The 25,871-nt window shown below is 36.0% G+C and overlaps 1 protein-coding gene across 2 annotated transcripts; it reads right to left on the bottom strand.

The window, feature by feature from the left end:
* Window positions 1-3,431: 3,431 nt before the first annotated feature.
* On the bottom strand, window positions 3,432-24,415 carry LOC131683747 (uncharacterized). 2 transcript variants are annotated; one of them, XM_058966006.1, is made up of 4 exons: window positions 24,348-24,415; window positions 4,275-5,204; window positions 3,897-3,974; window positions 3,432-3,836 (listed from the first exon to the last, which is right to left on the bottom strand). In XM_058966006.1, the coding sequence occupies exons 1-4, from the start codon at window positions 24,404-24,406 to the stop codon at window positions 3,560-3,562; spliced, it is 1,344 nt and encodes a 447-aa protein (XP_058821989.1). In that variant the 5' UTR covers window positions 24,407-24,415; the 3' UTR covers window positions 3,432-3,559. The 2 variants fall into 2 exon arrangements, with proteins under 2 accessions (XP_058821989.1, XP_058821990.1); XM_058966007.1 differs by having other exon boundaries at window positions 4,275-5,199; window positions 24,348-24,407.
* Window positions 24,416-25,871: the final 1,456 nt, after the last annotated feature.

Raw genomic sequence — 25,871 nt, 5'->3', positions numbered from 1 at the left:
CAGGCACGTAGCCAGAGGGGGGGCTAGGGGGCTAAAGCCCCCCCCGAAATTTTTCAAAAATAAATTTAAAAAACCGGTGACTTTTAACAAAACTTGTTGCTTATTTGATTTGAACAAATTATTGAGAAAAAGTTGAAGAAGGCTATTTCTAACCACCGAAGGCAATGGTCACGAAATTCAGTGTGCTTTATGCTTTTGCTCGAGCCAGTGCGAAGCGAACAACAAAAAAGTAACTTTTATATTGTGTCCTTGTCTGAAGAATACAAGTGACTGTTACTTTAATTGTAGCTGTAATAATCTGTCGAGATTAGTGATTAGCAAAAGCAAGAATTGGTGCTCCAGCCAAATGCGGTGATTATAAAATTATTGATCATTCGCATCCTGAAGGTGTAAATAGAGATTAGACTTTCGGAAACCGGCTCTATCCAGTTCTACCATGGCAGGCATTTAGCGCTCAACAAATTAGTGCAGACGAAACCATTCATTTCGCACAACTTAAAGCACAAGATTGTGTGTGACAATGCTATAATTAAGATCCTTCTGTATATGGACTATGAGAAAATGAATGTTCCGCTACAAGATCGGATACCGCTTACTCGCAGATTAATGTCACATTTGGGAGAAATGGAATCTATTTGGAAAAGCAATTATTGAGGGCGAAAAGCAAGGAAGATATTCGCGAACATAAAGGCAGCAACTACGATGATGACACGGAAATGTACAATAGCGAGATAGAAATGAACTACCCCCCCCCCCCCCAAGACATAGTTGGTGAGGAAAAAAATATTTCCTCGCCTCGTAAAAAGGTTTCCACGTGCAATGGCTAAGCGCTTGTGCGAGATCTGTAGGACAACCACGTAAACTCGTTATATTATTTTTATTGTTTACATAAGGAAATATATAAAAGACCCACGACCCAGTTTGTTATTTTTAAATGATAAGTTTTTGAATTGCACACAATTTTGAATTTCTGTATTAGGTCAGTGCACACTGTACACTCTGTTCTCTGTACACTACTCTGCGCTACACAAAAAGTATTTCAATTTATCTGAGAACGATTGAGACGAGAATAGAATTTTCATTTCGCGTCATTTTAACGCAATACCATTTTTATTAACGCTTCATTTCATTGTTACGAGCAATTCGTTCCGTACTAATACACTGTTAATCCGTAAATCCGTGATATCTTCGACAAACGTGGAAAAAAAAATCTTTTAAAAGTGGACCGGGCAAAAAGTGGTAAAATAATAGGCAATCACGAAGAGGGACTAAAATGTTGGGACTGATTGAATCTATAAGTCAATAAGTTGGGATAACAGTTTTGATTTCATGTCTTAAGTATGTGACAGTCTTTCGTTCCGTTTTTGCTCGTCATGGATTAAAATGAGAGAGATAATCCTAAATAAGAGAGCAAAGAGAGGAAAAAATCAACCAATCTAAATCGACTCAAGATCACTCTTCTATCTTTACTATACACTCAACACGAGTTCTTTCCGAATTGCGCTCTGATCTTCTCATTTCGTCTTCGTTGCGTTAGGTGCAACAACTTTAATTGAAACTTTTTACCAAATAGTGATAAAACAAACATGTAATCAGACAAACATTACAACTTTCTTCAAGAAATCATACATCTCTTCCAATCTTGATGATGATTGAAAAAAACCAAGAGCTAATTATTTTTATTCACAAACAAACCTATTACTAAACAGATTAGTGTTCATATTTGTTTAATGAATTGGCAAAGAGTTTTGCAAAAGTTTTACAGGAAACGGATAATTTGCTGTAATTTAAAACAGACAACTCTAAAAGAAAGCCTCGGCAAATTAGGTGCAAGTGCGATGTGTTCTCTTCCATGTGTCGGAAGCAAGTGATGCTGAAATTATTATCTATGTTTATAGTCTCTAGTTATTTTGGTGGTGTCATCAATGTTATATTTACCAAATTTTATGTAAATTAGAAGCATTGAGTAATCAGTGCTAAGTAATTTTCTTTCGATTTGTGAATAGATTCTGAGCAGTTTCGCTCAGTAGATTAAATTCTGGGTAGTTTCCATTAGTAGATTAAATCATTGAAATATATATTTGACATTGTCCAAAACCCCACGAATTCCGAAATAAAACCTTCAAATAAATAAATAAAACCAAAATGTTCAAATATAATATTTACTTAATCTAGGTAATCTTCTCAAGTTACAACGGTTTTGCAAGATTGTCAAAAGTCAATAGAGCTAAGGCATTCTTGCTTTGTAGTGAAATCAGTAGTTTTTGCACTCACTTTACATTTTGACTTTTACTATAGTTTTAGGGATCTAGGAAAATCAGTCTACGATATTTTTAATTCATAAGTACAATGATATAAAAAGTACCTAAAAAGAATCAACTTAAATAGATAAAAAGATAGTTATTCTGAGTTGCCTGATAATGTTGTCGAAGATAGTCTTTAACCCATTACCTATGAGAGTCAAATGAAAAAAAAACATGTGTTTTTTCAGGATTGTTTTGATTACGACATGATCAGTATCATTTAAATTGAAAATTTCAAATTAACGCAAACTTCGGATGAAGTCAAAGAGCTAGTAATAGTAGAAAGAAACCTGATCATGAAAATAGGAGTTGAACCTATTTTCTGCCTTATCAGAAGATTTGAAGCAAATTTCGACATTCACTTTGTTCGGACATTCTTTGCAACGGTAAACTTTGATTTCACACTGATATATTCCTATTCATGGGGACAACCTTGACGTTGGTTTCGTTCTTCTGATTAGCAAATGCGTGTAAAGTTTCATGAGACGGGTTTTTGGATATTTTTCTACTCATTCCAATTTAACGTCTTCTACAAATTGTAAAGGTGTATCGAATGTGTAGCATTTTCAAGCAGCGTAGCATGCAGCGTAGCATTTTCAAGCAGCCCTTAATACTTTGAGCTCTTGACTATTCATTTTTGTAACTAGAGAAATTTCTAACTTGTAAATCAAAAATAATCAAATTTAATTCGTCGATGCACTATAGCCTTTCTTGTAACAGGCAACATATTATTAGAGTTTTTAGTGTCTATTGTCTTATTTTTGGAATTGTTTTCACTAAGAACTTTTCATAATTACGTTCAGTTTCCAGTGATTGTTTCAAGTCATCAGAATTAATACATTTATGCAATAATTTTTAAGCCCCTCCCGAAACAAAATCCTGGCTACGGGCCTGATCTAATGGTTTTGAGACGAGAAAAAACTAGAAGTTTGCGCTATGTGGTCGATGTTGGCGGGGCCCTTGAAGACAAGCGTCTCGTTTGCATTGTGTTAGGGTGATTTATGAATCTTCGACACTTAACTGATTGCAAAGGAAAATGTGAGAACAAAAAAATTTTAGCTTCGATGCAAGAAACAAATACATGTGTGAGAACTGTTGAAATGGTGATATTACTAGGGTAAAGCAATATTTCAAAATACATTCCTCTACTCTTTATTCACTTGATGGGATCGTAATTTTCTCTGGTGGTATCTGAACTGTTTCTGAATTTGCTAAAAACATTCCCTCTGCAACGTACACTACACTTGAAATGATTTTCAATAACATGTTTTCACAAATGAGTGATACGGAACGCATGCCTCACATGGTTTGACAACCGGTGGTGGTTTGTACACTGGCGCAGGTTTGTATACAGGTTTATGCACTGGAGCCTTGACCGGCTCGTGTGTCGGACTACACGGGACTGTCGAAACCACAGGGGCACATCCTAACAGCAGATTACTTCCACACGAAACTTTTCCCCCGTGAGAAGAATAAGCAGGAGCAGCAGCATAGCTCGCCGGAGCCGGTGCGTGTCCACCGTAGCTGGGTGCACTATAAACAAGACAAAATATTAATAATTCGAAATATTAAGTTTGCCAAAACATCGCTTACGATCCTGAGCTATAACTTCTATATCCAGAGTGAGAGGCAGCGGGTTTTGCGTAGCCTTTTGATGCAGTGTGTCCCTTGCTGTAGAGGTTTCAAAAAATAAATAAGGTGGAAAATGTGAGAGTGGCATGAGCTATAATTGAGGGACATATCGTGTAAAATAATACTTAATACAACTGCTCTAACAATGTTTTAAATGTGAAGACAATCATTTTCGCATTTTCGTTTTTAACATTACGCTACATCAGTGCAGTCGATACCGAACGCAGTCGAGCTTGAGAGTGATCACCAGTCTCTCATTTTTTACTCTACACCTGTGTAATGACGTTTAAAAACAAAAATGCTGCAAACTGCAATACAAAAACCAATAATTTTTTATACCTGTAACTGTTGTGGCCTCCTTTGCCGTACCCGTGGGAAGCAGAAGCATGGGAAGCATGTCCGTGAGCAGCAGGTGCATACGCAGCAGGCGCGTGAGCAGCAGGTGCGTATCCATGAGAAGCTGAAGCGTGTCCGTGAGAAGCTTGACTATATCCAGAACTACTGTGGCCCTTGCCGTAACCATGTGTTGGTGGCTGGTAGCTGCCCGAACTATGACCTTTACTATATGCTCGCATATCTTGCCCTCCTGCATTGTGAGATTCGTGACTACCCTTCATAGGACTATGAGAATCGTGACCTCCCTTCATAGGAATATGAGATTCGTGACCTCCCTTCATAGGAGTGTGAGATTCGTGACCTCCCTGCATGTGGCTATGAGACTCGTGACCATGGGATTCATGGCTGTGAGAATCTTTTCCAATTTCATGCCGCGGTGCTTCATGAGAGTGTTGATCCTCTTTCATGTGTAAAGGATGAACACCTTCACTCTGGCCAGGCCTTCCTGGTTCTTCTTTCGAGTGCGATTCAGGCATAACGTGAACCGGATGAGTGTCACTAGCGGCCATATAAAGATCATCATCACACACAAGCTCCACTTGACCATAAGCATTTATCACATTGGTACAGTAAGTTGCTCTTTTGGATCTCGAACGGTTCACATCACTGATACCTGACTCTTCGGCGTCATTGTTAAACCTATCTATCGTATCGAACGTGTTCACCACTTGCGTATCATCTTGCGCCGATCTTTCCACTCGCACTTTTTCTTCTATCACTTCTACGCTCGCACTTTCTGCCGCTTCTTGCGAACCCACTGGCGATGCGTTCGTTGGTAGGGTGAAAATCGCGACAATCGCAAACACAGTTACGGTTAAGAACCTCATCCTTGTACGTCCGACCGAGCGATCCAAAGGTGCACTGAAAGCTGTTCTGAGAACTCAAGCACTTTTATCGCGATCGATAATTGTTGTTTTTTGGCAATTGCTGTTTGTCAGCCGAATCGCTTAAAAGTAAGTTCGGGGTTTTACAGGGTCCATCGAAACTGTGTGTTCAGGTGTTTTGCGGTTATGAATGTTGCATTTAAGGCTAGCGGTATGTTGTGCTGACATGGACAGCGCAGCAAATATTTTTGGTATAAATGTAGATAATATATTATAACCATTAAATTATATGCAATACACTGAATACTCTTTTTCAACTAAGTTGGCTATTTGTTCACAGCTTTAAATACAAGCTGTTTGATTCATCATTACGATCACTTGGAAAAATAATAGAGGATCATATTTGATAAGAAAATGTTACAGAATTTGTGATGTTAACTATTTGTCATAAAATGCATTTTTTTAATTAAGTATAATCGGGTTGGGTATATTGAAAAGCTGAGACAGTTTTTTACTCAATAATTCATTCACGTCTTCCAGTTGATAGACAGATGTGCTGTAAATTTTTTTGATAAACATAATTTTTCCATTTCTCTACATACTTAATTTTATTTGTATAATTGAACTTGTGTGTTGATGCCAATTCTTTTTAAAAAAGTGGTTTATTGACATGGGTATGCAATAGTAATGCCAACAATAATGCCAACAGGTTTGCCATATTTGAAATACTGCCCAAGACGCACGGTGCTCACCTCACATGATTTCTTGTTTGCTCTGGAGGCTGCTTTGAAAAAGTAAATTGATCGTGTGAATTAACCTAGCTTTCATGAAGTATGAACCATTGAGAAAACGGTTGTTGTAGGGTTACGGATGACAGCAAATCGTTTATTTTATTGTTTTATTGACACGTCTTTAGTCCGAATGGTCATTAAGCCGAATGGTCATTAGGCCGAATCGTCATTAGGCCGAATAGTCATTGGGCCGAATGATCATTAGGCCGAATGGTATGAGCTGTAGATATAAGATAACGTGGACGATTGCCATAATGGACGTTAGGCATAAAACATCACGTTGAATAACTTCACTTAACGGATAAGGGTGTGAAAATTTGAACACTTTATTCTGTTGTACACCCAGGTTTTTTTACGCGGGGGATACGTATCGCGTAAAAAACAGCGTTAAAAAATCGCGTTAATGGTAAAATCCGCCTAAAAACCTCGTTAATTGGAAAATGCGCGTAAAAAAATTGCTATCATTCGAAAATACGCGGAAAAAAACTCTCAGGAAAAGAAAAGGTTTCTTTGCACGGATTTCGCAATTAACGCGGTTTTAGTAAAAATATTCTAAGTCCTTTTAAATGCAAAAGACTTAGAAGATTTTCGGAAAGATGGAAGAGACGGGTCTGGAAGACCTTATGGCCTGACCCCCAACAATATGGGTATTTTTGGAATGGACTTGAAGAGTAGGTGCCAGAAATTGATTTTTGACGCCATTTTCAAATCCAAAATGGCGACTTCCGGTTTAGCGAAATCCGCTATAACCCAATCAATATGGGTATTTTCGGAATGGTCTTGACGAGTAGGTGCCAGAAATAAATAAATCTGCACCTTCCCCGAAAGGTTTTCCATGAAAAATTGATTTTTGACGACATTTGCAAATCCCAGATGGCGACTTCCGGCTTAGCGATATTCTCTACAACTCAATCAATATGAATATTTTCGGAATAGTTTTGATGAGTAGGATACAAAGGCCGAAGTTTGGCGTTTATTTTAAAATTCTAGATGGCGACTTTCGGTTTACCAAAATTTCCGTATGAAAAATCTGGGCAATCATCCAAAAAACCCTCAAATATAAGATCTAATCATAAACCAGCAAAATGCAAAATATTTTTATGTGTTCATCCAGAAGAGTACGGTGAGAATGGAAGAGAGAGAGAAGAAAGAGACGTATGTGGTGTGAGTTGGGGGTGTGAATTTATTCAAATTTAACATATTGCTTAAATTTAAGTAAATTCAACTATTTAATTAAAACTATTTGCACTACAACTTCAACTTCCAAAAATACCCATATTGATAGGGTTATAGCGAATTTCGCTTAATCGAAAATTGTAATCTTGGATTTCATACCTACTTGAAACCTACTCGTTAAGATCATTCCGAAAACACTCATATTGACTGGGTTAAAGTGAATTTGCTAACCCGGAAGTCGCCATCTTGGAATTCAAAATGGCGTCAAACAACGAAATTTGTCTCCTACTCATATTGATTGGGTTATAGCGAATTTCGCTAAAATCGGAAGTTGCCATCTTTGATTTCAAAAAGTCATCAAAAATAAATTTCTGGCTCCTATTCTTCAATACCATTCCGAAAATACCCATATCCATCTCTTCCATCTTTCCGAAAGAAAATCTTCTCTTGCAGTCAAAAGGACTATTTTTTGCAAAAATCATGTTAATTGCGAAATCCGCGCAAAATAAAAACTGCCAAAATTCTTTGCATTTAAAAGGACTTAGAATTTTTTGCAAAAACCGCGTTAATTGGAAAATTCGCGTAAAAAAACCGCGTTAATTGAAAAATCCGCGTAAAAAAACCTCGTAAAAAACCGCGTAAAAAACCTGAGTGTATATACTTGATGGAATCCTTGCTCAAATTAAAGAAACAAACCGAATGCTTGGTATGCAACAACTCAGCTTGCGTTAGTTTCTCGATGTGCAACCGATAAATTGCACATGTCTAAGATAGGCTTATTTAAAAACATTTACATATATGCATGGTGCAGTTATTCAAAAAGAAAATAAATGCCTTGAAGAACAGCTCATGAAAAAAAGAATGATGCAATTGCTACTTCCATGATGATTATCTCCCATATTATTCAGTTCAATAATTATATTCTTGAGGCCATCAAAGATAGAACTACGGGTACTGTCTGGTACGAGTGGGAGTTTTTTCGTGTACTGTGACGATTTACAACAACAAAAAAGGTATCGTCATTAAACGTAACATTCGTACAATACTGCAAGTCCCCATAAGTTCTAAAACTTAATGTTAACTCATTATTTTGCTTTATTTTTCAATATTTGGATACAATCGTATTAGTAATTAACATAATAGGGTTTAAATGTGCTTGAATTGAAATTGTTCACTTAAACAAAGAAAGCATTCAACTCATCCATGGAAAAATAAAAAATGGTTTAATTCACCTAGCAATGAGATGAGACATTTCTTATGCACATCACTGTTGGATCATTCATTAGTTTGCAGACCTCATGCGAAGGAAGTATCCAACTACAAGTGGGATGAATACAGTTTCGAGTCCTGCACTAATAAAACCTCTAGCTGAATAAATAATAAAAATTAATCAAACAAATGAAATAAAACAAGTATAAGGCAAAAAAATGAAAAAAGTTATCAACTTCATAAAATAAGTAGAATAATTAATATAAATCGAAAACAAAATCACTAAATGGAAAATTTGCCAATATTTAAAAAAAGTTATAAAATTAAACAAAATGAGTTTCAAACCAACAAATTGGTTGAAATAAATAAAAGAAATGGCTGAGCTGAAAAAATAAAATGAAGAAACTTAAAAAACGTATTGACTGTAAATGAATGAAAGAATTGTGCAAAATGAAAACAAAAAATATATGAAACGGAAAATAAATAAAATGAAACAAAAATAAATAAAATTAAATAACTAAAAAAATCAACTATATAAAAAAATGTTATAAAAAAAATAAAATAAATAAAATTGTGTGATATTAATTATTTTGATTAGAGGAATAAACTGATTGACTGAAAAAAATAGTCAGGTTGTCGAAATAAAAAACTGAGTAAAATGTATGAACTACAAAAAAATTATAAAATGCCTAAAATAAAAACGGTGCACCATAACAGTAAAATGAATGATATGAATAAAATGCACGAAACGAACAAACTGATCAGAATAAGGTTGAAACGAATAAAATGGATAAAATGAAATCAAACGAACAAAATGTACAAAAAGAAAGTAGAATGGAATAGGTTATTAGCATGAAATGATCATTTGTTTAAAATTAGTCGAATAACCAAAATGAATAAAATAAACAAGCCGAATAAAATCCGTGCAGAAAATTATGAAGTTAAGAGAAATGATTTAAATAAATAAAAACATGTGTACAAATTCGAGAATTATTGTTTCAGAAAGTACTGAAATATTTGTGAACATCCTTTTATTTGAAAAAATGCCTAATTAAAATACAAATACTATATCCTTTCTAGTGTTTCACTCTTTTTCGTTTGCCCATTTTCGTTTTCGTTCTTCTTTTCTTGACGACATCATTTAAGATTATCTGTTTTGGAATTCAATGATATCGATTTAGTCATAGATTTCTGACAGAGACAGAGAGCGAAATAGAGAGAGAGAATGCGCTTCGTGAATGAGACAGCTAGGAATTTCAAAGTACTGTCGGCTATGTTGTTGATTATTTTGTTGACAATAGCGCTAAAGCCGTGTATTCAGTCGATAACAATGCGGTCTCTTTCTAGTCATCCGTATAGCCTACAAATTGTTCCGCTCGGAATTCTCGTTCCGGAGGTATCAATTACTGAAACTTATATAAACCAATACCACGAAAAATTAAATCTATCAGAATATGTGTTTAACTTTCATTGGCCACTTGCTTTTTGACCTATAAGCTGCTTTTGAGACATGAACATTCTTAAACTATCATCTTGAAGTCATCTTTTTCGCAAAAAACGCTTTTAATCCACCTAACAGTGTGATGAGACATTTCTTATAACTCTTATCACTCTCTTCGGATATTATATCGTTTGAGAACATTTAGAACTTGATGTTTCGCGATGTTTTTGATAACACATACTACATGGGATAGTGGCAGGACTCAGAGAATCGCTCAAATCAGCATAGGACAACATCAGTGCTAGAAATCTCAAACCAAATCAATGGGAAAGCGAAAAAATGGCCCATAAAATAGACATTCCAACGAATTATTGTTAATACTCTGTTAATAAAATATCTGAATTGTGGTGGGAAAACTGAATTTTCCTAAAGGGGTTATTTATTTATCATTCGCATGTATGAAAAAAGCCTTATGTTTACATTTGTGAGTATCGCCCTTTTCACAAAAAAGCGTTGAAATGAAATCGCAGCTCCTGATATCACGTTAACTCTGAAGTGCATGCGTGCATAGTTTCAAATTTTACTTCGATATCGACTTTTTCTAAAGGTGACTTCCCAGTAGTATCCTTGATTTAAATTATTACCGCTAATCCTAATGCCAAAGAACAAATAAAAACCTTTCGAAAACGAACCGTTTGGGGAAATCATCATCATTACTGGAATTTTCATTTTCACGAAACTTTTCGATAGCCTTCCGTCACTTGCGTTAATGCACTGGGTGCACAGTGCTCCGAAAATCTAGCGAAATCGTCTTAGGGCACCAGCGGGTCTAATTCAGAGCTATCTGCGCGGCGAGTTAAACACTAAAAATTATTTTCTATTCCATAATTTTCAGTTCAGCAATTCGAGAGATCGTACTCACCGCAAGCCATGAAAAATAGACTACGTTGTGAAGCGATGGTCACTATTTATTAAAAAATCGCGGTTAAATAAAAAATTAAACTATTAAAAAATTTCAAATAGTTTATAATTTTCACAAACTTATTAGGAAAAATTGTTTAATAAGCTTTCGTAATATTGTGTAGGAAAAAAGCTGAAAATTTCAGAATTTTCTCTATCTGCAACATATAAACCCTTAAGTATACCAATTAATTGGTATACGAATTGGAATAGGTTCGCCAAATTTTGGAAGAAGTCTATAAAATAACCTCTTGAAAGCTACCTAAAAATTGTTGTAGTTCGATGCAATAAAAAAATCATATTTGGCAATTCATATTTGGCTGATACAATTGGGGTGTCAATGTATTATAATAGATATTCAGCATTCGAAGAAGTTTCTTGTGAACGAGTGTAGAACAACTTTGTTTCTACTTACTTGAAGTCAGCGGCGTAGCCAGAAATTCGGTTTGGTGGGGGTTTGGTGAAAATCGATCATACTGTCCAAACGGCATAATTCCGAAACCATAATTTTTGAAGTTTTAAAATTATGCAGAAATATTTTTTCAGAAAATAGTAACAGAGTTCGTGTCTTTAGCGAATTTGTTGAGACTTTATTGTAGTCATGAATATTAACCTGAGAAAATTCACCATAAATACTTCTTGGACGATATACCGTCAAAATTATTTTATCAAATGATGCGCTGTTTAACGTTTGTAAAAGTCATCGAAGATACTAAACCTCCGAAATTGGCGGTTTCAAAATGATGTTATCTTGACCTTAAATTACTGTTTTTAAACATTTGGCCTATACATACAATTGATCGTACAACAAAAATCAAATGCTCATCAAAATCGATCAGAACCTGCTAGAGTCGAATGGAAGTCGTCATTTTTCATAAATTTCTCTCTACATTCGGAAAGTGTTATCCTCGTTATTAATCATATTACGTTTTCGTCTCAACTCGACGCATTCCCAAAATAAAAACCTGTTTTAATCCATCTAGTGGTGCAATTGTGCTTTCTCATTTGTCCAGACTACGATTCCATGGCTGGTTATGGTTAATACAATGCACAGTGGTCCAGATCGCTAATTTAGGAGGAATTTTTACTTTCTGACAAACCTGTATAATTTAGCCGTATCATGTCTTAGGATGAATTTGTGTACTTTAGAAGATGCTTCTTTTTATTGGAATAGTTATTAGGGTGGTTCTAATTTATCTAAAATACGAAAATAAACTTTTTACTGATGAAAGATAGAGCTCCACAGTCTTCCACAAAGTTGTAAAGTAACTTATTTTGAATAAATTTGTTGAACATATTAAAGCTCTATCTCTTTTAGTTTTTGTTATACAAGAAATTTAAAAAAAAAGATTAGGGTGTTCCTGAAAAAAACGTTTTTTTAGTATAACTTTCGTATCTTTTACTTTTTGTTAACACAACCTTTGAACAGCTTATTGAAAACTTCAAGCCGAGTATTTTTCTCCAAGACACCGAAGGTCTAACTTTTTTCTTTAAAAAGTTATGGACACTTTTCGTTAAAAAAATAGCCTATTTCAAGGCTCAATATCGCTGATGCGGGCACCTAAAATTGAATTCTGTTTCCACCACATGAAAGACCATACTTATTAGTATATTTGAGCAAAAATTGGCGAATACAATATTTTTTTAAAATTTGCAATTTAGATTTAAAGTTTGTAGTTTTGCAGGTTCAACGCATTAAAGCATTTACACACATATCGTTGTATTATGAAAAAAGCCACTTTCAAATATCATTCTCTCATCGCAGCAAGCTTTGCATAAGTGAAACGAAAGTCAAAAAAAGTTTTTTTTTTTTTTCGTTTTAAATAAAACTAGTAAATATGGATATTAGTCGAAGAGAGTTGGCGAATTTGCTTATTGCTGGTAAAAAGACAGATGAACTGCTTAAGTTCATTACAAGTAGTAATCCAAATGTAAAATTGAGACTTGTTAATGTTCGAAAGAAATTTTATATTTTGTTAAAACAACCTTTGAACAGCTTTTAGAAAACTTCAATCCACGTTTTTTCATAACTCTGAAAGTCTAACTTTATACTTTCAAAAGTTATGGAAACTTTTCGCTCATAAATAGCCTTTTTTCAAATGTCATTATCTCTGATTGGGGCAAATAAAAGTAAGTTCGGATTGAACCATAGAAAAGAACATACTTTTAAGTATATTTGAGCAAAAATTGGAAAATATTATTTTTTTTAAGCATGTAATTTTAAATTTACTAACCAAAGTTTTAAATTTTATCGCATAGCGACATAAAAGAAATTGCCTAAAGCCTTTGTATTTCCTTTTCTGTTTTGCTTACATATCAACAATACAGAATGTGTTCATTAAAAATAATTTGGCTATGACAACAATTTATGATTTATATAAGGAGAATTTATTCAATGCCAATTAATTCAAAAGTAGATGCATTGCATTTTCAGGTATATCCAGCGGTGCTCGTTGAATTCGACGTTTACATTTAAGAGAAATTATAGGATCTGATGAAACAAGAAGTCTCTTGAAAACGTCATCAAGATTGACGAGTCGATCGAATTTGCGTGCGTGGAATTCTCGGAATCTGCGAATACTTTTATTCCTGGTTTCTTGAACTTCTTCACTGCACATACCTACTGGCAGCATGTTATGTTGAATAATGCTTCCTCCATGGACCAGGAGTTTATGCACGGTTGGTGAGAGAGCGTACCAACCATACAGGCGTACATAAAGCAATCGTGTATCTTCGGCGTAACTCCGGTAAGCATCCGCGTTAATTCCCAATTTGCTGTTGATGATTGTTAATAGCACATACATACGTTCTAGCAACATTTCGTCCAACCCGGTTTCTTCTGCAACGACATCTCGGTTTCTGAAAAATTTTCGAGCTGTGTTACCATCGTTAGAATTTCCGCCACCTGGCAAAGGTTCGCTAATACGAAGACCTAAACGGTCACGTAACGCTTGTCGAATTTTTATTTGTCGTTCCTTAAGCTCGCTGGTATTTTTGCCTACGCGCCAACGCGGTTTTGCTAGAGCTAAACGGTAAGCAATATTCAATAGTAACTCCATTGCTCGTATTAATGCATGTAAAGGTGAAAAAACATATAAACTATCCGGTGGATCGCTGGCTTCCAGTAAAGGATCATTCAATCGCTTTCCGGAGCGTTTGCATATATAACACGCTTGAGACGGTGTGCCTGTTACGTCATTCACTACCTTCATATCAACCATGGAAAATATGAAGCTTGAACTAATCGGAATCTTGCGCATATTAACATTTACTATAGTCGGGACTAATTCATCGATTTGCTTGTTCATCGCGGCAACTTCATCTTTTGTTAGTTCAGGATTTTCCTTCTTGAAAATTAATTTTAATGGTCGGCACTGAGATACTGAAGATGGAAAATCATTATTCCAAAGAATGCAATCTCTTGACTCATCTTTCCGGCGACTAACTACACGTAAAGGTACTATAGATAGAGCAAATATATGCGAATCGTTATACTCGAATAGTTCTCCATTTTCATCTTCGTCAACGCACATTTGCTTGTATCTATGTTCAAGTGGAAAAGAGACTGTCAGTCAAAGTTTAGAAGAAAAATAATGTTGCCTACCGGGAATGGTTGCTGCTTCCATCGCAGCCCCACTTAAAGATAACAAACGTATTATCCTCAGGATGCAGTGGTAGAACTCCAAAATTCAGAAACGAGATGAGTCGTTCCATGGTATGGTTAACAAGAGCTTGAAGGGGAACATACGCACAAGAAGGCTGAACAGAAATTCCTGAAAAAAATTGTTGATTCAGGGACGAATCTTTGAGAATAGTACATACCGATCGGATAGCATAGTTTCTTTTCTTCTACTATTTTATTATACGCGGGATAAATGTCCAAACCCTTCTGCATAACTGAGCTGCGTATGTTTTGGTACTGCGCCTTAGAAAAATCATTTTCACAAATAAATCTAAGTGCCTCCTCCGCAGTAAACGCTTCTGCAATCGGGACAGCCATAGATCCTAAATTCTCTACGGTAGATCTGACGGGACTTTTCGACAATCGTTCGATTTGTCTGCCAACTAAACGGAAACCAGTAGAATTAGCGTTGACGGCTGACGCTAAACCAAGTTCTTCCGTGGAATACTTATCGCGCAACTTTCCTAATCTTTTTATTTTGGCTCTGCGACATATTTCGGAAAATGGTTTCCTCTTTCGGCCTTTATCTTTACCTTCGACTTCGAATCTTAGCTTTCCTTCAAGCCACACAAAATTTTCCAGCTCAAACCGAATTTGCGTGCGCTTACTCCGAATCCACAACCTTCTAAATTCCAACATGAAGATTTTTATTTTCTTCCGAGCACTAACAAGTCTCAATTTTACATTTGGATTACTACTTGTAATGAACTTAAGCAGTTCATCTGTCTTTTTACCAGCAATAAGCAAATTCGCCAACTCTCTTCGACTAATATCCATATTTACTAGTTTTATTTAAAACGAAAAAAAAACAAACTTTTTTTGACTTTCGTTTCACTTATGCAAAGCTTGCTGCGATGAGAGAATGATATTTGAAAGTGGCTTTTTTCATAATACAACGATATGTGTGTAAATGCTTTAATGCGTTGAACCTGCAAAACTACAAACTTTAAATCTAAATTGCAAATTTTAAAAAAATATCGTATTCGCCAATTTTTGCTCAAATATACTAATAAGTATGGTCTTTCATGTGGTGGAAACAGAATTCAATTTTAGGTGCCCGCATCAGCGATATTGAGCCTTGAAATAGGCTATTTTTTTAACGAAAAGTGTCCATAACTTTTTAAAGAAAAAAGTTAGACCTTCGGTGTCTTGGAGAAAAATACTCGGCTTGAAGTTTTCAATAAGCTGTTCAAAGGTTGTGTTAACAAAAAGTAAAAGATACAAAAGTTATACTAAAAAAACGTTTTTTTCAGGAACACCCTAATCTTTTTTTTTAAATTTCTTGTATAACAAAAACTAAAAGAGATAGAGCTTTAATATGTTCAACAAATTTATTCAAAATAAGTTACTTTACAACTTTGTGGAAGACTGTGGAGCTCTATCTTTCATCAGTAAAAAGTTTATTTTCGTATTTTAGATAAATTAGAACCACCCTAATAACTATTCCAATAAAAAGAAGCATCTTCTAAAGTACACAAATTCATCCTAAGACATGATACGGCTAAATTATACAGGTTTGTCAGAAAGTAAAAATTCCTCCTAAATTAGCGATCTGGACCACTGTGCAATGGTGGAAATGAATATTACATGTTCAGTACGATTTGCACATACATACAATGGATCGACAGCCACGATCTTGAGATACTATGTGATACTGAAACATCGCTTGAAACCAGCGGCGGATCATGGAGAAAGATCCGGGAGGTCCAGGTCCTGCCGAAAATTTTCAACTTGTTAAGAAATTTTAAATTAGTTTTAATTTTAAAGTAGCAACCCCTCACTGCATATTCCCTCCGGGCCGGTATGATTGACGATTTTTAGAGTGATTGCATAACCTTTCTATATGAGAAAGGCAAAAATGTACCAAAGTCCAAAGAAGTCAATTTTTGTCAAACATCTCAATGTTTCATGCATTTTAAAGTCATTTGGCATCAAAAATACAAATTTGTTTTTGAAAATTTTTCATTTCAGTTTATATGAGAATTTGCTGTGTGATTGCACTCTTCAACTCGTAACTCCGGAACCGGAAGTCCAATCAATAAAAAATTCAATAGCAGCCGATGGGAAGGTTGTACCTTTCATTTGAGACTAACTTTGTGTAAATTGGTCCAGCCATCTCTGAGAAACAGAGGTCAAATTTTTTTCCACATACACACATACACACACATACATACACACACAGACATTTTCCGATCTCGACGAACTCAGTCGATTGGCATATGACACTCGGTCCTCCGGGTCGGGATTAGATTGACGAATTTTAGAGTGAATGAGAAAGCCAAAAACATTTTTGGAAAATGTTGAAAGTTATGCATATTTTGGTGAGCAGTTTTTATGTTTCATAGACATTAAATCAATTTTAACTTCGCTTCCTATTAAATAAAGACCCTTATTACAATAAATTTTACAAAAAAGAGATCAATTTGAAAATGAATCTGAGGATTATGATTGATTACAGCACTCTGGAATTTTCTATTGGAATGTTTTCAGGCAGGAATTTGATATTGATGCAATTAGACAACTGTGAAATCAAGACCAATAGATCAGTTACATATCAGGACCCCATTCCGACAATTTATCAAAAGTCCTAATGATGTTAACAACAACAGGTTATTAATCCACGGATCAGATAATTGTTATTGTAATATTGAATTAAATCAGTCAGCATCCATAAATTTTCAACTTCAATCCAATATTTTTATTTGGGTGTGTTGGGGGGGGGGGGGGGGGTTGTATTGTCTTAAACCCCGAAACCTTCTTTTGGCTACGCCGTTGCTTGGAGTTATTAAATTCGCTTTTCATTTTTCGATATGTTTCAGATCAATCCGATGGTTATAAGTTAGAAAAATTGCAGTCAGAAGGTTCGCACAAATGAACATTTTTGTACTGATAAGGTATCAAGTTCCTTCCAGACAACTTGGAAGTGTTCGGTGATTACTTCTAGCGGTTGTAGATAATAAAATGAAATACAAAAGTCGTTTTATCGAAATAATGTTTGGCTTATTTCAATGGATTATTACTATATTGAACAATAAATAGGCGACAAAGAGTAATCAACAAACAACAAGCCATAACTTTTAAAGTATTCAAAATAGATATTTAAAGTCTTTAGTAAAGTTATTCGCAAAAGTAAGATCTACAAATTTGCTGAAGACATCATTTCGATATAATCACTTCCAAGAAAATTTGTAAAAATATCTCACTCATAGGGGGATTAATGAGCAAAAGCACAATTCCAAAAGAAAGGGCATATTACCTCCATTAAATTCTCCGAAGATACTATTGACCTAAAATAAGCCGTTTTGGCGTTAATAATAGATTACATGTTTTTGGTCATATTTCTGGCAATGGGAAATGATAAAAATCTTTCGTCCGCATTTAATGTTAAATATCTCTTTTGGTAATAGTCCGATTTCTACAATCTATAGCTTGTTCGAAAGGTATTCGTTAAAGCTGTCTAAAAACATATGATTTGGTAATCTATATTGTCAATTTTGGCAGATAATTTCAAAAAACTGCAAAAAACGCCCTTTTTACGCATGTAAATATTCATATCTTGGAAACTAAACATCAGAATCAAAAACAAATTAATAGCGTTCATACTGTTTTTTAGTTCTTTCATTTAAAATTGGTTTGGATAAGATCGGTTCAGCCATTGCTGAGAAACACGAATGAGAATTTGTCCGTTACATACACACACACACAGACACACACACACACAGACATTGTCCCAAATCGTCGAGCTGAGTCGATTGGTATATAAGGCTCGGCCCTCCGGGCCTCGGAAAAAATCTTGAAAGTTTGAGCGAATTCTATACATTTCTTTTATAAGAAATGTAAAAAGATGTTTGGTCACATTAATCACGAAGAACCTGTTTTAATCTAAAGAATTGGTTAGTAAAAAAATGAAAACTGCAAAAGTTATATTAAAAATTTGGTTTTCCATGAGCCAATTCATGGAAAACCAAATGAAGGGGGGCGTCTGATGTAAAGTGCTCAAACCGAAAGTTATTTTGTTTTACGATTTTGAAGGCAAGATATCAATGGATCTTTTGTGAAATGTTAAGATTTATTCATACATTCATCGCGTACGAAAAAAAAATCAGTCGCGCAGAGCCACACATACGAGCGTCCAACCACTTCCACCTCGAGGAGCGCCGCGGAAAATACGATAACTCTTGATAAAATTGTCTGACACAGAAAATTCAATAAGATTTGTAAAGCTTACACACTCAATTCAGCTCGGCAATTTCCCAACAGCCGTGTAATCAGCGAATTTAGAAACTGATATCTCATTAACGTGAGATTTGTTAGATGATTTTCGGTGAAATATTTTCCGAGTATCAGCTTCGAAACGTCACTTTTACTGAGAAACGTCACTTTTACTCTCTGCCAAAAAATTGTTTACTGAGATCTCAGCTGTTGAGATTTCGCAAAAGATGCGAAAAAGCTGAGATTCGGCAGAAAAAATTAAGTGTGTACACTTGTGGTTATTCGATAAACCAAAAAAAATTGAAAAAGGTTCGAGTTTCGAAAAATGGCATCATGAAAACCGAAAAATCTTTTATTGTACTGTAAAATTCGCCAACTTTTCTTGAAAATAAAGGGGAGAAAAAACATTCTGTTTTCTGTACACATACTGTGAATTTTCATAAAAAAATCAATTCGATTCATTGATTAGTAATCTTGTTCGCCAATTTGAAAAAAATGCGGTTTCGAGAAAAACGCCGTTAAAGGGTGTTTCACGTCAAATTGCATCATGGAAAAAACGTTGTGGAAAATAACCCATTGGACATTTTTCAGTGTTTCAAAGTAACCACACATTTTACTCCAAGGAGCCTATTTCCAAAGCAAGGGTGGAAACCAGGGACAGGACGTGCAAAGTGAAAAAAAGTAACTGTCACCGCGAACCAGCAATGGCCTGTCATTGCGAACCGGACCTTTCTTGACGATTTTTATTTTCTTGGAATGGACATATTACATGTTGCTTAGATGCATGTAGATGCACACAAACAAATATGCAAAATGCACCGAAGGCACGTGTAATTTTATTATTCTGCTCAACAGTTATGGTTAATATTGTTTTAAACAGTTCAGACAAACGATAACATAATTCATGTCATGTTTGAGCTTTATTATTTTCGGCACAAATCAGTACCTCATTGGCAGAAATCTATGCTGCATCGGCAGAACACTATCATCGGTATTTGCTTGAAATTATTTTGCAAGCGGATTTTTTTCCTGCAAAATAACATGAATATCGGGAGGGAAAAAGAAGACCGTCTTCGCATGTCCCGTCCCAGGTGGAAACCAATCATTGTTATGCACGTTTCTGGAAGTGAGTAAAAAATCAAAGTAATCCATGTAGGTTTTGATTTTTAGGTTTTCACTCCTGGTTTTGGCTCTTCCTGGTCACTCCGGTTTGTGATTCTTGCTCTGTCGCCGCTCATAGACCGAATTTATTTTCAAACTTTGCTAACAGTTCTTTAAGACTTGTACGTTTAATTTCTCAATTATCCCAGCAGTACGTATATATTGAAGCAAGCCCTTAAGATTACAATTTAATTTTCTTTAACAAATTTAATATTATAACAATATAGTTACGGGGACTCAAATCCGGTGAAAAATCTTTCTGCTGGAGTGACGCAATCCAAAAGCTCAAATGCATATTGAAACGATGCAAAACAAGTGTACTATTTATTACTGTAAAAGCCGTGTTCGCTAACCATTCAATGCTATCTTGCGAGGTCTATCGAAAAAGAATGTTTCGCCACGAACTGTACCAAGGTTCTGTTTTCCTTTTGTACTTGATAAAATTAAAATTAAAAATCTAAATTGAGCTCAAAAGCCCGATTTTAAACTGTATGCTACAATTATAATCTAGTAACCAGTTTTCACTCCTTGGTGTGTCCACTACCCAGGAACCAAAAAAACCATGAGTGATGAAATGATGGATTTTAATGATTTGTCAAACTATGATTTTTTCAACGCATGCTGATTGGAGTGATTTTTGAAACACTGGTATTTGCTCTTGAAAATTTGGGTAGAAGTAGTTTAGAGTGAATTGTGTATACTGCATTTTTTCGCTGTAAGTTATATAATTTCATTCTCAGTGTAAAATTGTTCACTCTACAAGACTTTTCTGTATTTTTAAATGGTGGGTAATGAGGTTTTACATTTATTAAAATCAAAAGTTTGAATTTTCAATAGTTCGAGATAGAGTTTCGCAGACTTTCAGAGCTCTACGCCTTGTAAAAAATCATTTTTATGTTCTCAAAACTTTGGTACGGAAATAGTTTAGTAGTTAGTGTATACAAACAATAGAAAAAAGACAATAAAAAATGACTCCCATCGGGCCACCCCTGAATCGATTCCTAATGTACTCTAAATTTGAGCTAAATCGAACAAGCGTGCAAGTGAAAATAAGAAAAGATAATTTCATTATCAGAAATTTTGGTAAAGATTGCAAATCAATCCGACTTTCTTGGGAGAAGTAATTAAACTTTTAATGAAGTGATGTCTGTGCCAGTGTTGCATGGGGCCTAACAGCACATGGTCGCGAATTAGTAGTTGATTTACACGAACCTAATTTTTTTTCGAGCTTATGGTTGGGTTTAACTGAATAGTATGTTTTAAAGAGTTTCAGTGCATGAGTCATCTTTTAATTAGAAAAGTTTAGTTCTACATTTCAGCACACAGAAATTAGTTGTCTTCTACAAAGTTAGTGATGGCGCTCTCTATGCGGTTAAATATGGAACTAAAATTCTGTAGTCAAAGGATGACCCATACCATGTACCAAAATAGTTCCAGACGGGCTATTCACTGAAACCCAATTATTAGGATTAAAAAAAATGAAATTCGTGGGAATCGAGTACTACAACATGCGCTGTTATGCCCCATGCAAAACTGACTCAGACATCACTTCATTAAAATAATAACTTCTTCTGACTTCTTCTAAGGAATTGAACTGAATTGCAGTCTTCGACAAAGTTGTAGATAGTAAAATTACGATTCTTATTTTTACTTGCAGGGATACTTTGATGCATTCAGTGCCACCTAGCGGTGAAAATGCAGGTTAGTGGGCTTTCTCCATGTAAATTGTTGGAAGATCTCATATATGCATTTCGAACACGTTGGTCCGGTGGCTCGACTTGACCTCTCCGAAAATATACATTTTTAAAACATCAGAATCCAAAAATAAATTATTAAATCACGAACCTGTAAGCGAACTACATCGTAACCATAACATGGCAGGCCACTGTTGTACCTACCAATACATGAAGTGCTGACAATGGAAAACAATTCCATTATGCATTTTGCTGCAATTCAAAACATGACGTTGAAATTTGGAAGCAAGCAAGCGATCAACACATTACTGCTCAAAAGTAATAAATTGAGGTTAGTCCACAAATTAATATAAAAAATGACCTTAAAACGATTGTTCCAAAGAACTGAAATGCACCATTTACTGTTTACTCTGTACGTGCATTTAATACAGTAGATAACATTCGCTTCCAAGAAGCAACACTCTAACTCTGATTAGTCATGCATTCAGTTACCAAATTTCCGCACAACGGTAAGTAGTTTAATAAATTAGACAAATTATCGCCAAATCAATACCGACAGTATGTTGTCATTATGTTCATCTCATTTCATCACTTTCAATGTTCATTTGGTTGATTATTATTGTTGTTACGTTGCGCTGCGTCATCACCGAACTTGACGCGTACATCGCGGTACAGATCGGTTTGACTGCAGAGGACTCGTTCTGAAGCTGGCTGGTCCATGTTATAGGAATCGGAAATATCACTCGCAGCTGCGTTTTCTGCTATCCTAGTGCCGCGAGGAATTTTGATTAATGTTTATTTAAATGATTAATGACTACTAAGGATATGATCTATAGCTATTACGGCCCTAAATGAATAATTTATTATTGCGACAGATGGTGGAGATGGATGAAAAGTAAAAAATTCACAAATAATCTTATCCGACTTGATTGGCCTTCGATAGGCATGGGTACCTCAGGAAAAAATTCCGGCGGTTTATGATCGTCGTTTTCCAAGAAAGCAAATCGAGATTTAATCACACAATCGGTCATGATACTGTTAATATACGTAATAATAACAACATGGCAGCTTCAAACGACCGTAGGACTTCATTCTGTTAATTTGATTAGGCGTAGCGCAAACAAACACATTACATCAATCTTCGTAATGAGTTAATTTTGCTGAAAGATTTAGGGTGCACCGTCGTTCACCCGAAATCGCCGCCTTGCTTGTGAGCAATTGACTGCAACAAGTAGATATTGGTTGTAGGCAGAGATACAAGTCAATTCCCTTAATTAACCACGGCACATAGAATTCCACCGGCGGTGCCCTCCGCACTCAAACAAATGGTGATTGCCTACGGTTTACCACCAACCGCACCCTTATTGCATAATGGTTTAGTTCAGCGATTAAACGAAACAATCGTAGAACCTCATCGGCCAGAGTCACGATATCGGTCGGTGCGGTACTTTTTAATCAACGAACTAGACTCAGCAACGGATGCTCATTCTAGCGCGATGCAAATAACTGACCTGTGATCTTTTTAAACCCGGTGCTTACTTTCTATCGTGTGCCGCGTCGTCCATAAATGGTGGCGTTTCGTAGAACTCAATCAAAGTGAGAAACGTTCTGGGGAATTACGGTAGGCGGCAGGACCACTAATGTTATAATCATCCCAGTGCACACTGATTGCGTTGGGCTGTGTTGGGGTTGGATATCACATTCGTCTGTAGGCAGGGCAACAGTCGAAGAGGCGCAGGATTATTACCGTTGGAACGATTCAGCATACTCTCTGTTATGAACGGCCCTACTAATGTTATATATAGAGCTACTAATCCAATGAAATTTCATGTCGAGCTGATTTGTTTTTGCAAGAAATAAAAGGAACACATTTATTGATGTTCTTTTGCACACCGATGTTGTGTTTTTTCCACGGGCGTGATTATTTTCGCTACCTTCCTGTCATTGGAACATACTGTGCTGGGGTACTCGAAAAAGGTGTACATATCGTAGCATGAAAGTATCGGCAGCAGAAGTTCCAGAGCCACTGCGAAGAGTGGATTTTCCCCCTCATATGCCTCTCATGCTACCGTCTCTCTCTCTCTACTCGCGATAAGGTAACTGTGGCGTTACTCGTTTCAAATAGATCGCATGTGCATGACAGGAGCGGAAAATTTGATCCATCAATGGGTAATGTTGGATAGGTTTGACGGGAAGCTGAATTATATGCAGTGGAAAACTGGCAGACACATCATGTGAATACACTCAAAACGTTTTCATGCGGTATTTTAATTACCGTGTTTTAATGATCGTGTATTTAACGACCATGTGAGAACGCGTTAATTATAGAGATTAACCTGAAAATAGACTCATTTCCACGGATTTTTTGTATCGATTTGCATGGAAAAGCCAAATAGAGAACAAGTGCCGAGCCAAATGTATTGAAACAAATTTTACTCTTTCTTCGATTGTGTTAACATAATCTCTTCGGTTCGTCTCTATTGCTTTGCCTGCCTAAGCCCCCTAAGTCAAATTTCGTTTAAAAAATTATTTTTTTTTTCAAGATTGCACCAAAACTTGACGATTCATGCATTTTAAAAACATTTGGCTTCAAAAATTAAAATTCGATTTCTAAAATGCAATAATATTAATTCCAGTTTATATGAGCATTTTATGTGTGACTAAACAACTCATTCCGTATTTCCCGAAACGTAAATATGATTCGCATGAAGTTGAGCAGCAGTCTCTAGGCATAATATACTTTTCATTCGAGACTAAGTTTGTGAAAACCGGTTTGACATTCTCCGAGGAATCGATTTATTTCTTGAAAATACTCGGGGTAAAATTTCTTCTCCGATGTGATTCTCGGTGATCGAACAAAACTCACGCGATACCAGCAAGAAAACGTTCTTTAAAAGCGCGATCTTCTAACAGTACCGAACACATGCGATTTAAACCAATGCTTTATTATAACTGACCTACGTAGCGAACGAACAGACTTTTAATCTCGTGACCTTGCTCCCATTACTACTAGGACTACTGATAATACCTACTTATTATCAAGTGATCATGCCAAAGTGTACTATCGCAATCGTCAGTGAAGCTGATGATCGTTGTATGGTGGCTCTGGTGGACGAACTACCGTCGTCGGGGGTTACTTTACGCCATAAATATGACTTTCCAAAACTGTCAAACTAGTACGCTAATAAAAATCTGCTTTTATTTAGAATCAAATCCCAAAATAAGAGTAAATTTTACATCAATTATACAGACTGTGTAATATAAACTTGAGTAATGCTTGGCGTAAAGTAACCCCATTTTTAGAAAAAAATGGACAATTAGCAAACAATCAAAAATAGAGGTGTGCGCCGATGCATTTTTAATCGGCGGCGGCTAAGCGACATATTTGGCCGGCGTGTGTCGGCGTGACGAATATTGACGCCAATGTAACTAACAAAAAATTCTTGGCAGTACAATTCCTTTCCCAAATTCTCGGTTACATCTTGCAGAAAATCCACATCCAATATCCACTCCTTTATATACTTGGTATAATTCGAGATTCATGCGACGCCGCCAGATGCCGATTTCTTCTTTACCGCCGAGTATTGTTCGCAGCGCCTTACGCTCGAAGACACCGAACGCTCTACGATCAACTTCCTTTAACGTCCACGTTTCATGGCCGTACAAGGCAACCGGAACTATCAATGTCTTGTACAACGCGAATTTTGTCTTCGTCTGAAAACTATGGGACTTCAGCTAGCTACGAAGTCTGTAAAAAGCCCTATTTTCAGCTGCAAGACGCCTTTTCACCTCGCGGGTAACATCATTATCGCACGTCACTAGAGTTCCAACGTACACACATTCTTCCACTACTTCAAATTTATCACCACCAAACACCACTTCACCACCAACATCACTATTGGACCCACGTATTCTTCCAGCTATAATGATGTACTCCGTCTTGCTGGTGTTGATTGTAAGACCAATTCTTGCTGTCTCCCTTTTAAAAGACACGAATGCCTCTTCTACGGATCGGCGGTCGATTCCAATGATATCAATATCGTCCGCAAATCCTAGCGACCGAGTGACGATGGTACCGTTCCTTTCTACGCCTTCTCTCCTGATGGCACCTTCAAGAGTAATGTTGAATAGCAAGTTTGACAGTGCATCACCCTGCTTCAATCTGTCCAAGGTTACGAAGGACGTCGAAATCTCATCCGCTATCCGAACACATGATTTAGATCCATCCAGCATTGCACGAATCAGCCTAATCAATTTCGCAGGAAAACCATGTTCTACCATTATCTGCCATAACTCGTTTCTTTTCACTTTGCCGCTTTGAAATCAATAAACAGATGGTGTGTCTGCAAGATGCATTGCCGGAATTTATCTAGGATCTGTCGCAGGCTAA

Source organism: Topomyia yanbarensis, chromosome 2, assembly GCF_030247195.1.
Source record: "Topomyia yanbarensis strain Yona2022 chromosome 2, ASM3024719v1, whole genome shotgun sequence".
NCBI classification, from domain to species: Eukaryota; Metazoa; Arthropoda; class Insecta; order Diptera; family Culicidae; genus Topomyia; species Topomyia yanbarensis.
This window is presented reverse-complemented; position numbering and strand designations above follow the sequence as displayed.

What these genes read in the sequence shown, in the direction of transcription:
- LOC131683747 (XM_058966006.1), bottom strand. Translation starts at nt 24,406, where the DNA reads ATGTGTTCGGTACTGTTAGAAGATCGCGCTTTTAAAGAACGTTTTCTT. An exon ending in GGAGGCCACAACAGTTACAG is followed by an intron (nt 3,975 to 4,274) that starts GTATAAAAAATT and finishes AAACCTCTACAG; the next exon opens with CAAGGGACACACTGCATCAA. An exon ending in AGAAGTTATAGCTCAGGATC is followed by an intron (nt 3,837 to 3,896) that starts GTAAGCGATGTT and finishes TCTTGTTTATAG; the next exon opens with TGCACCCAGCTACGGTGGAC.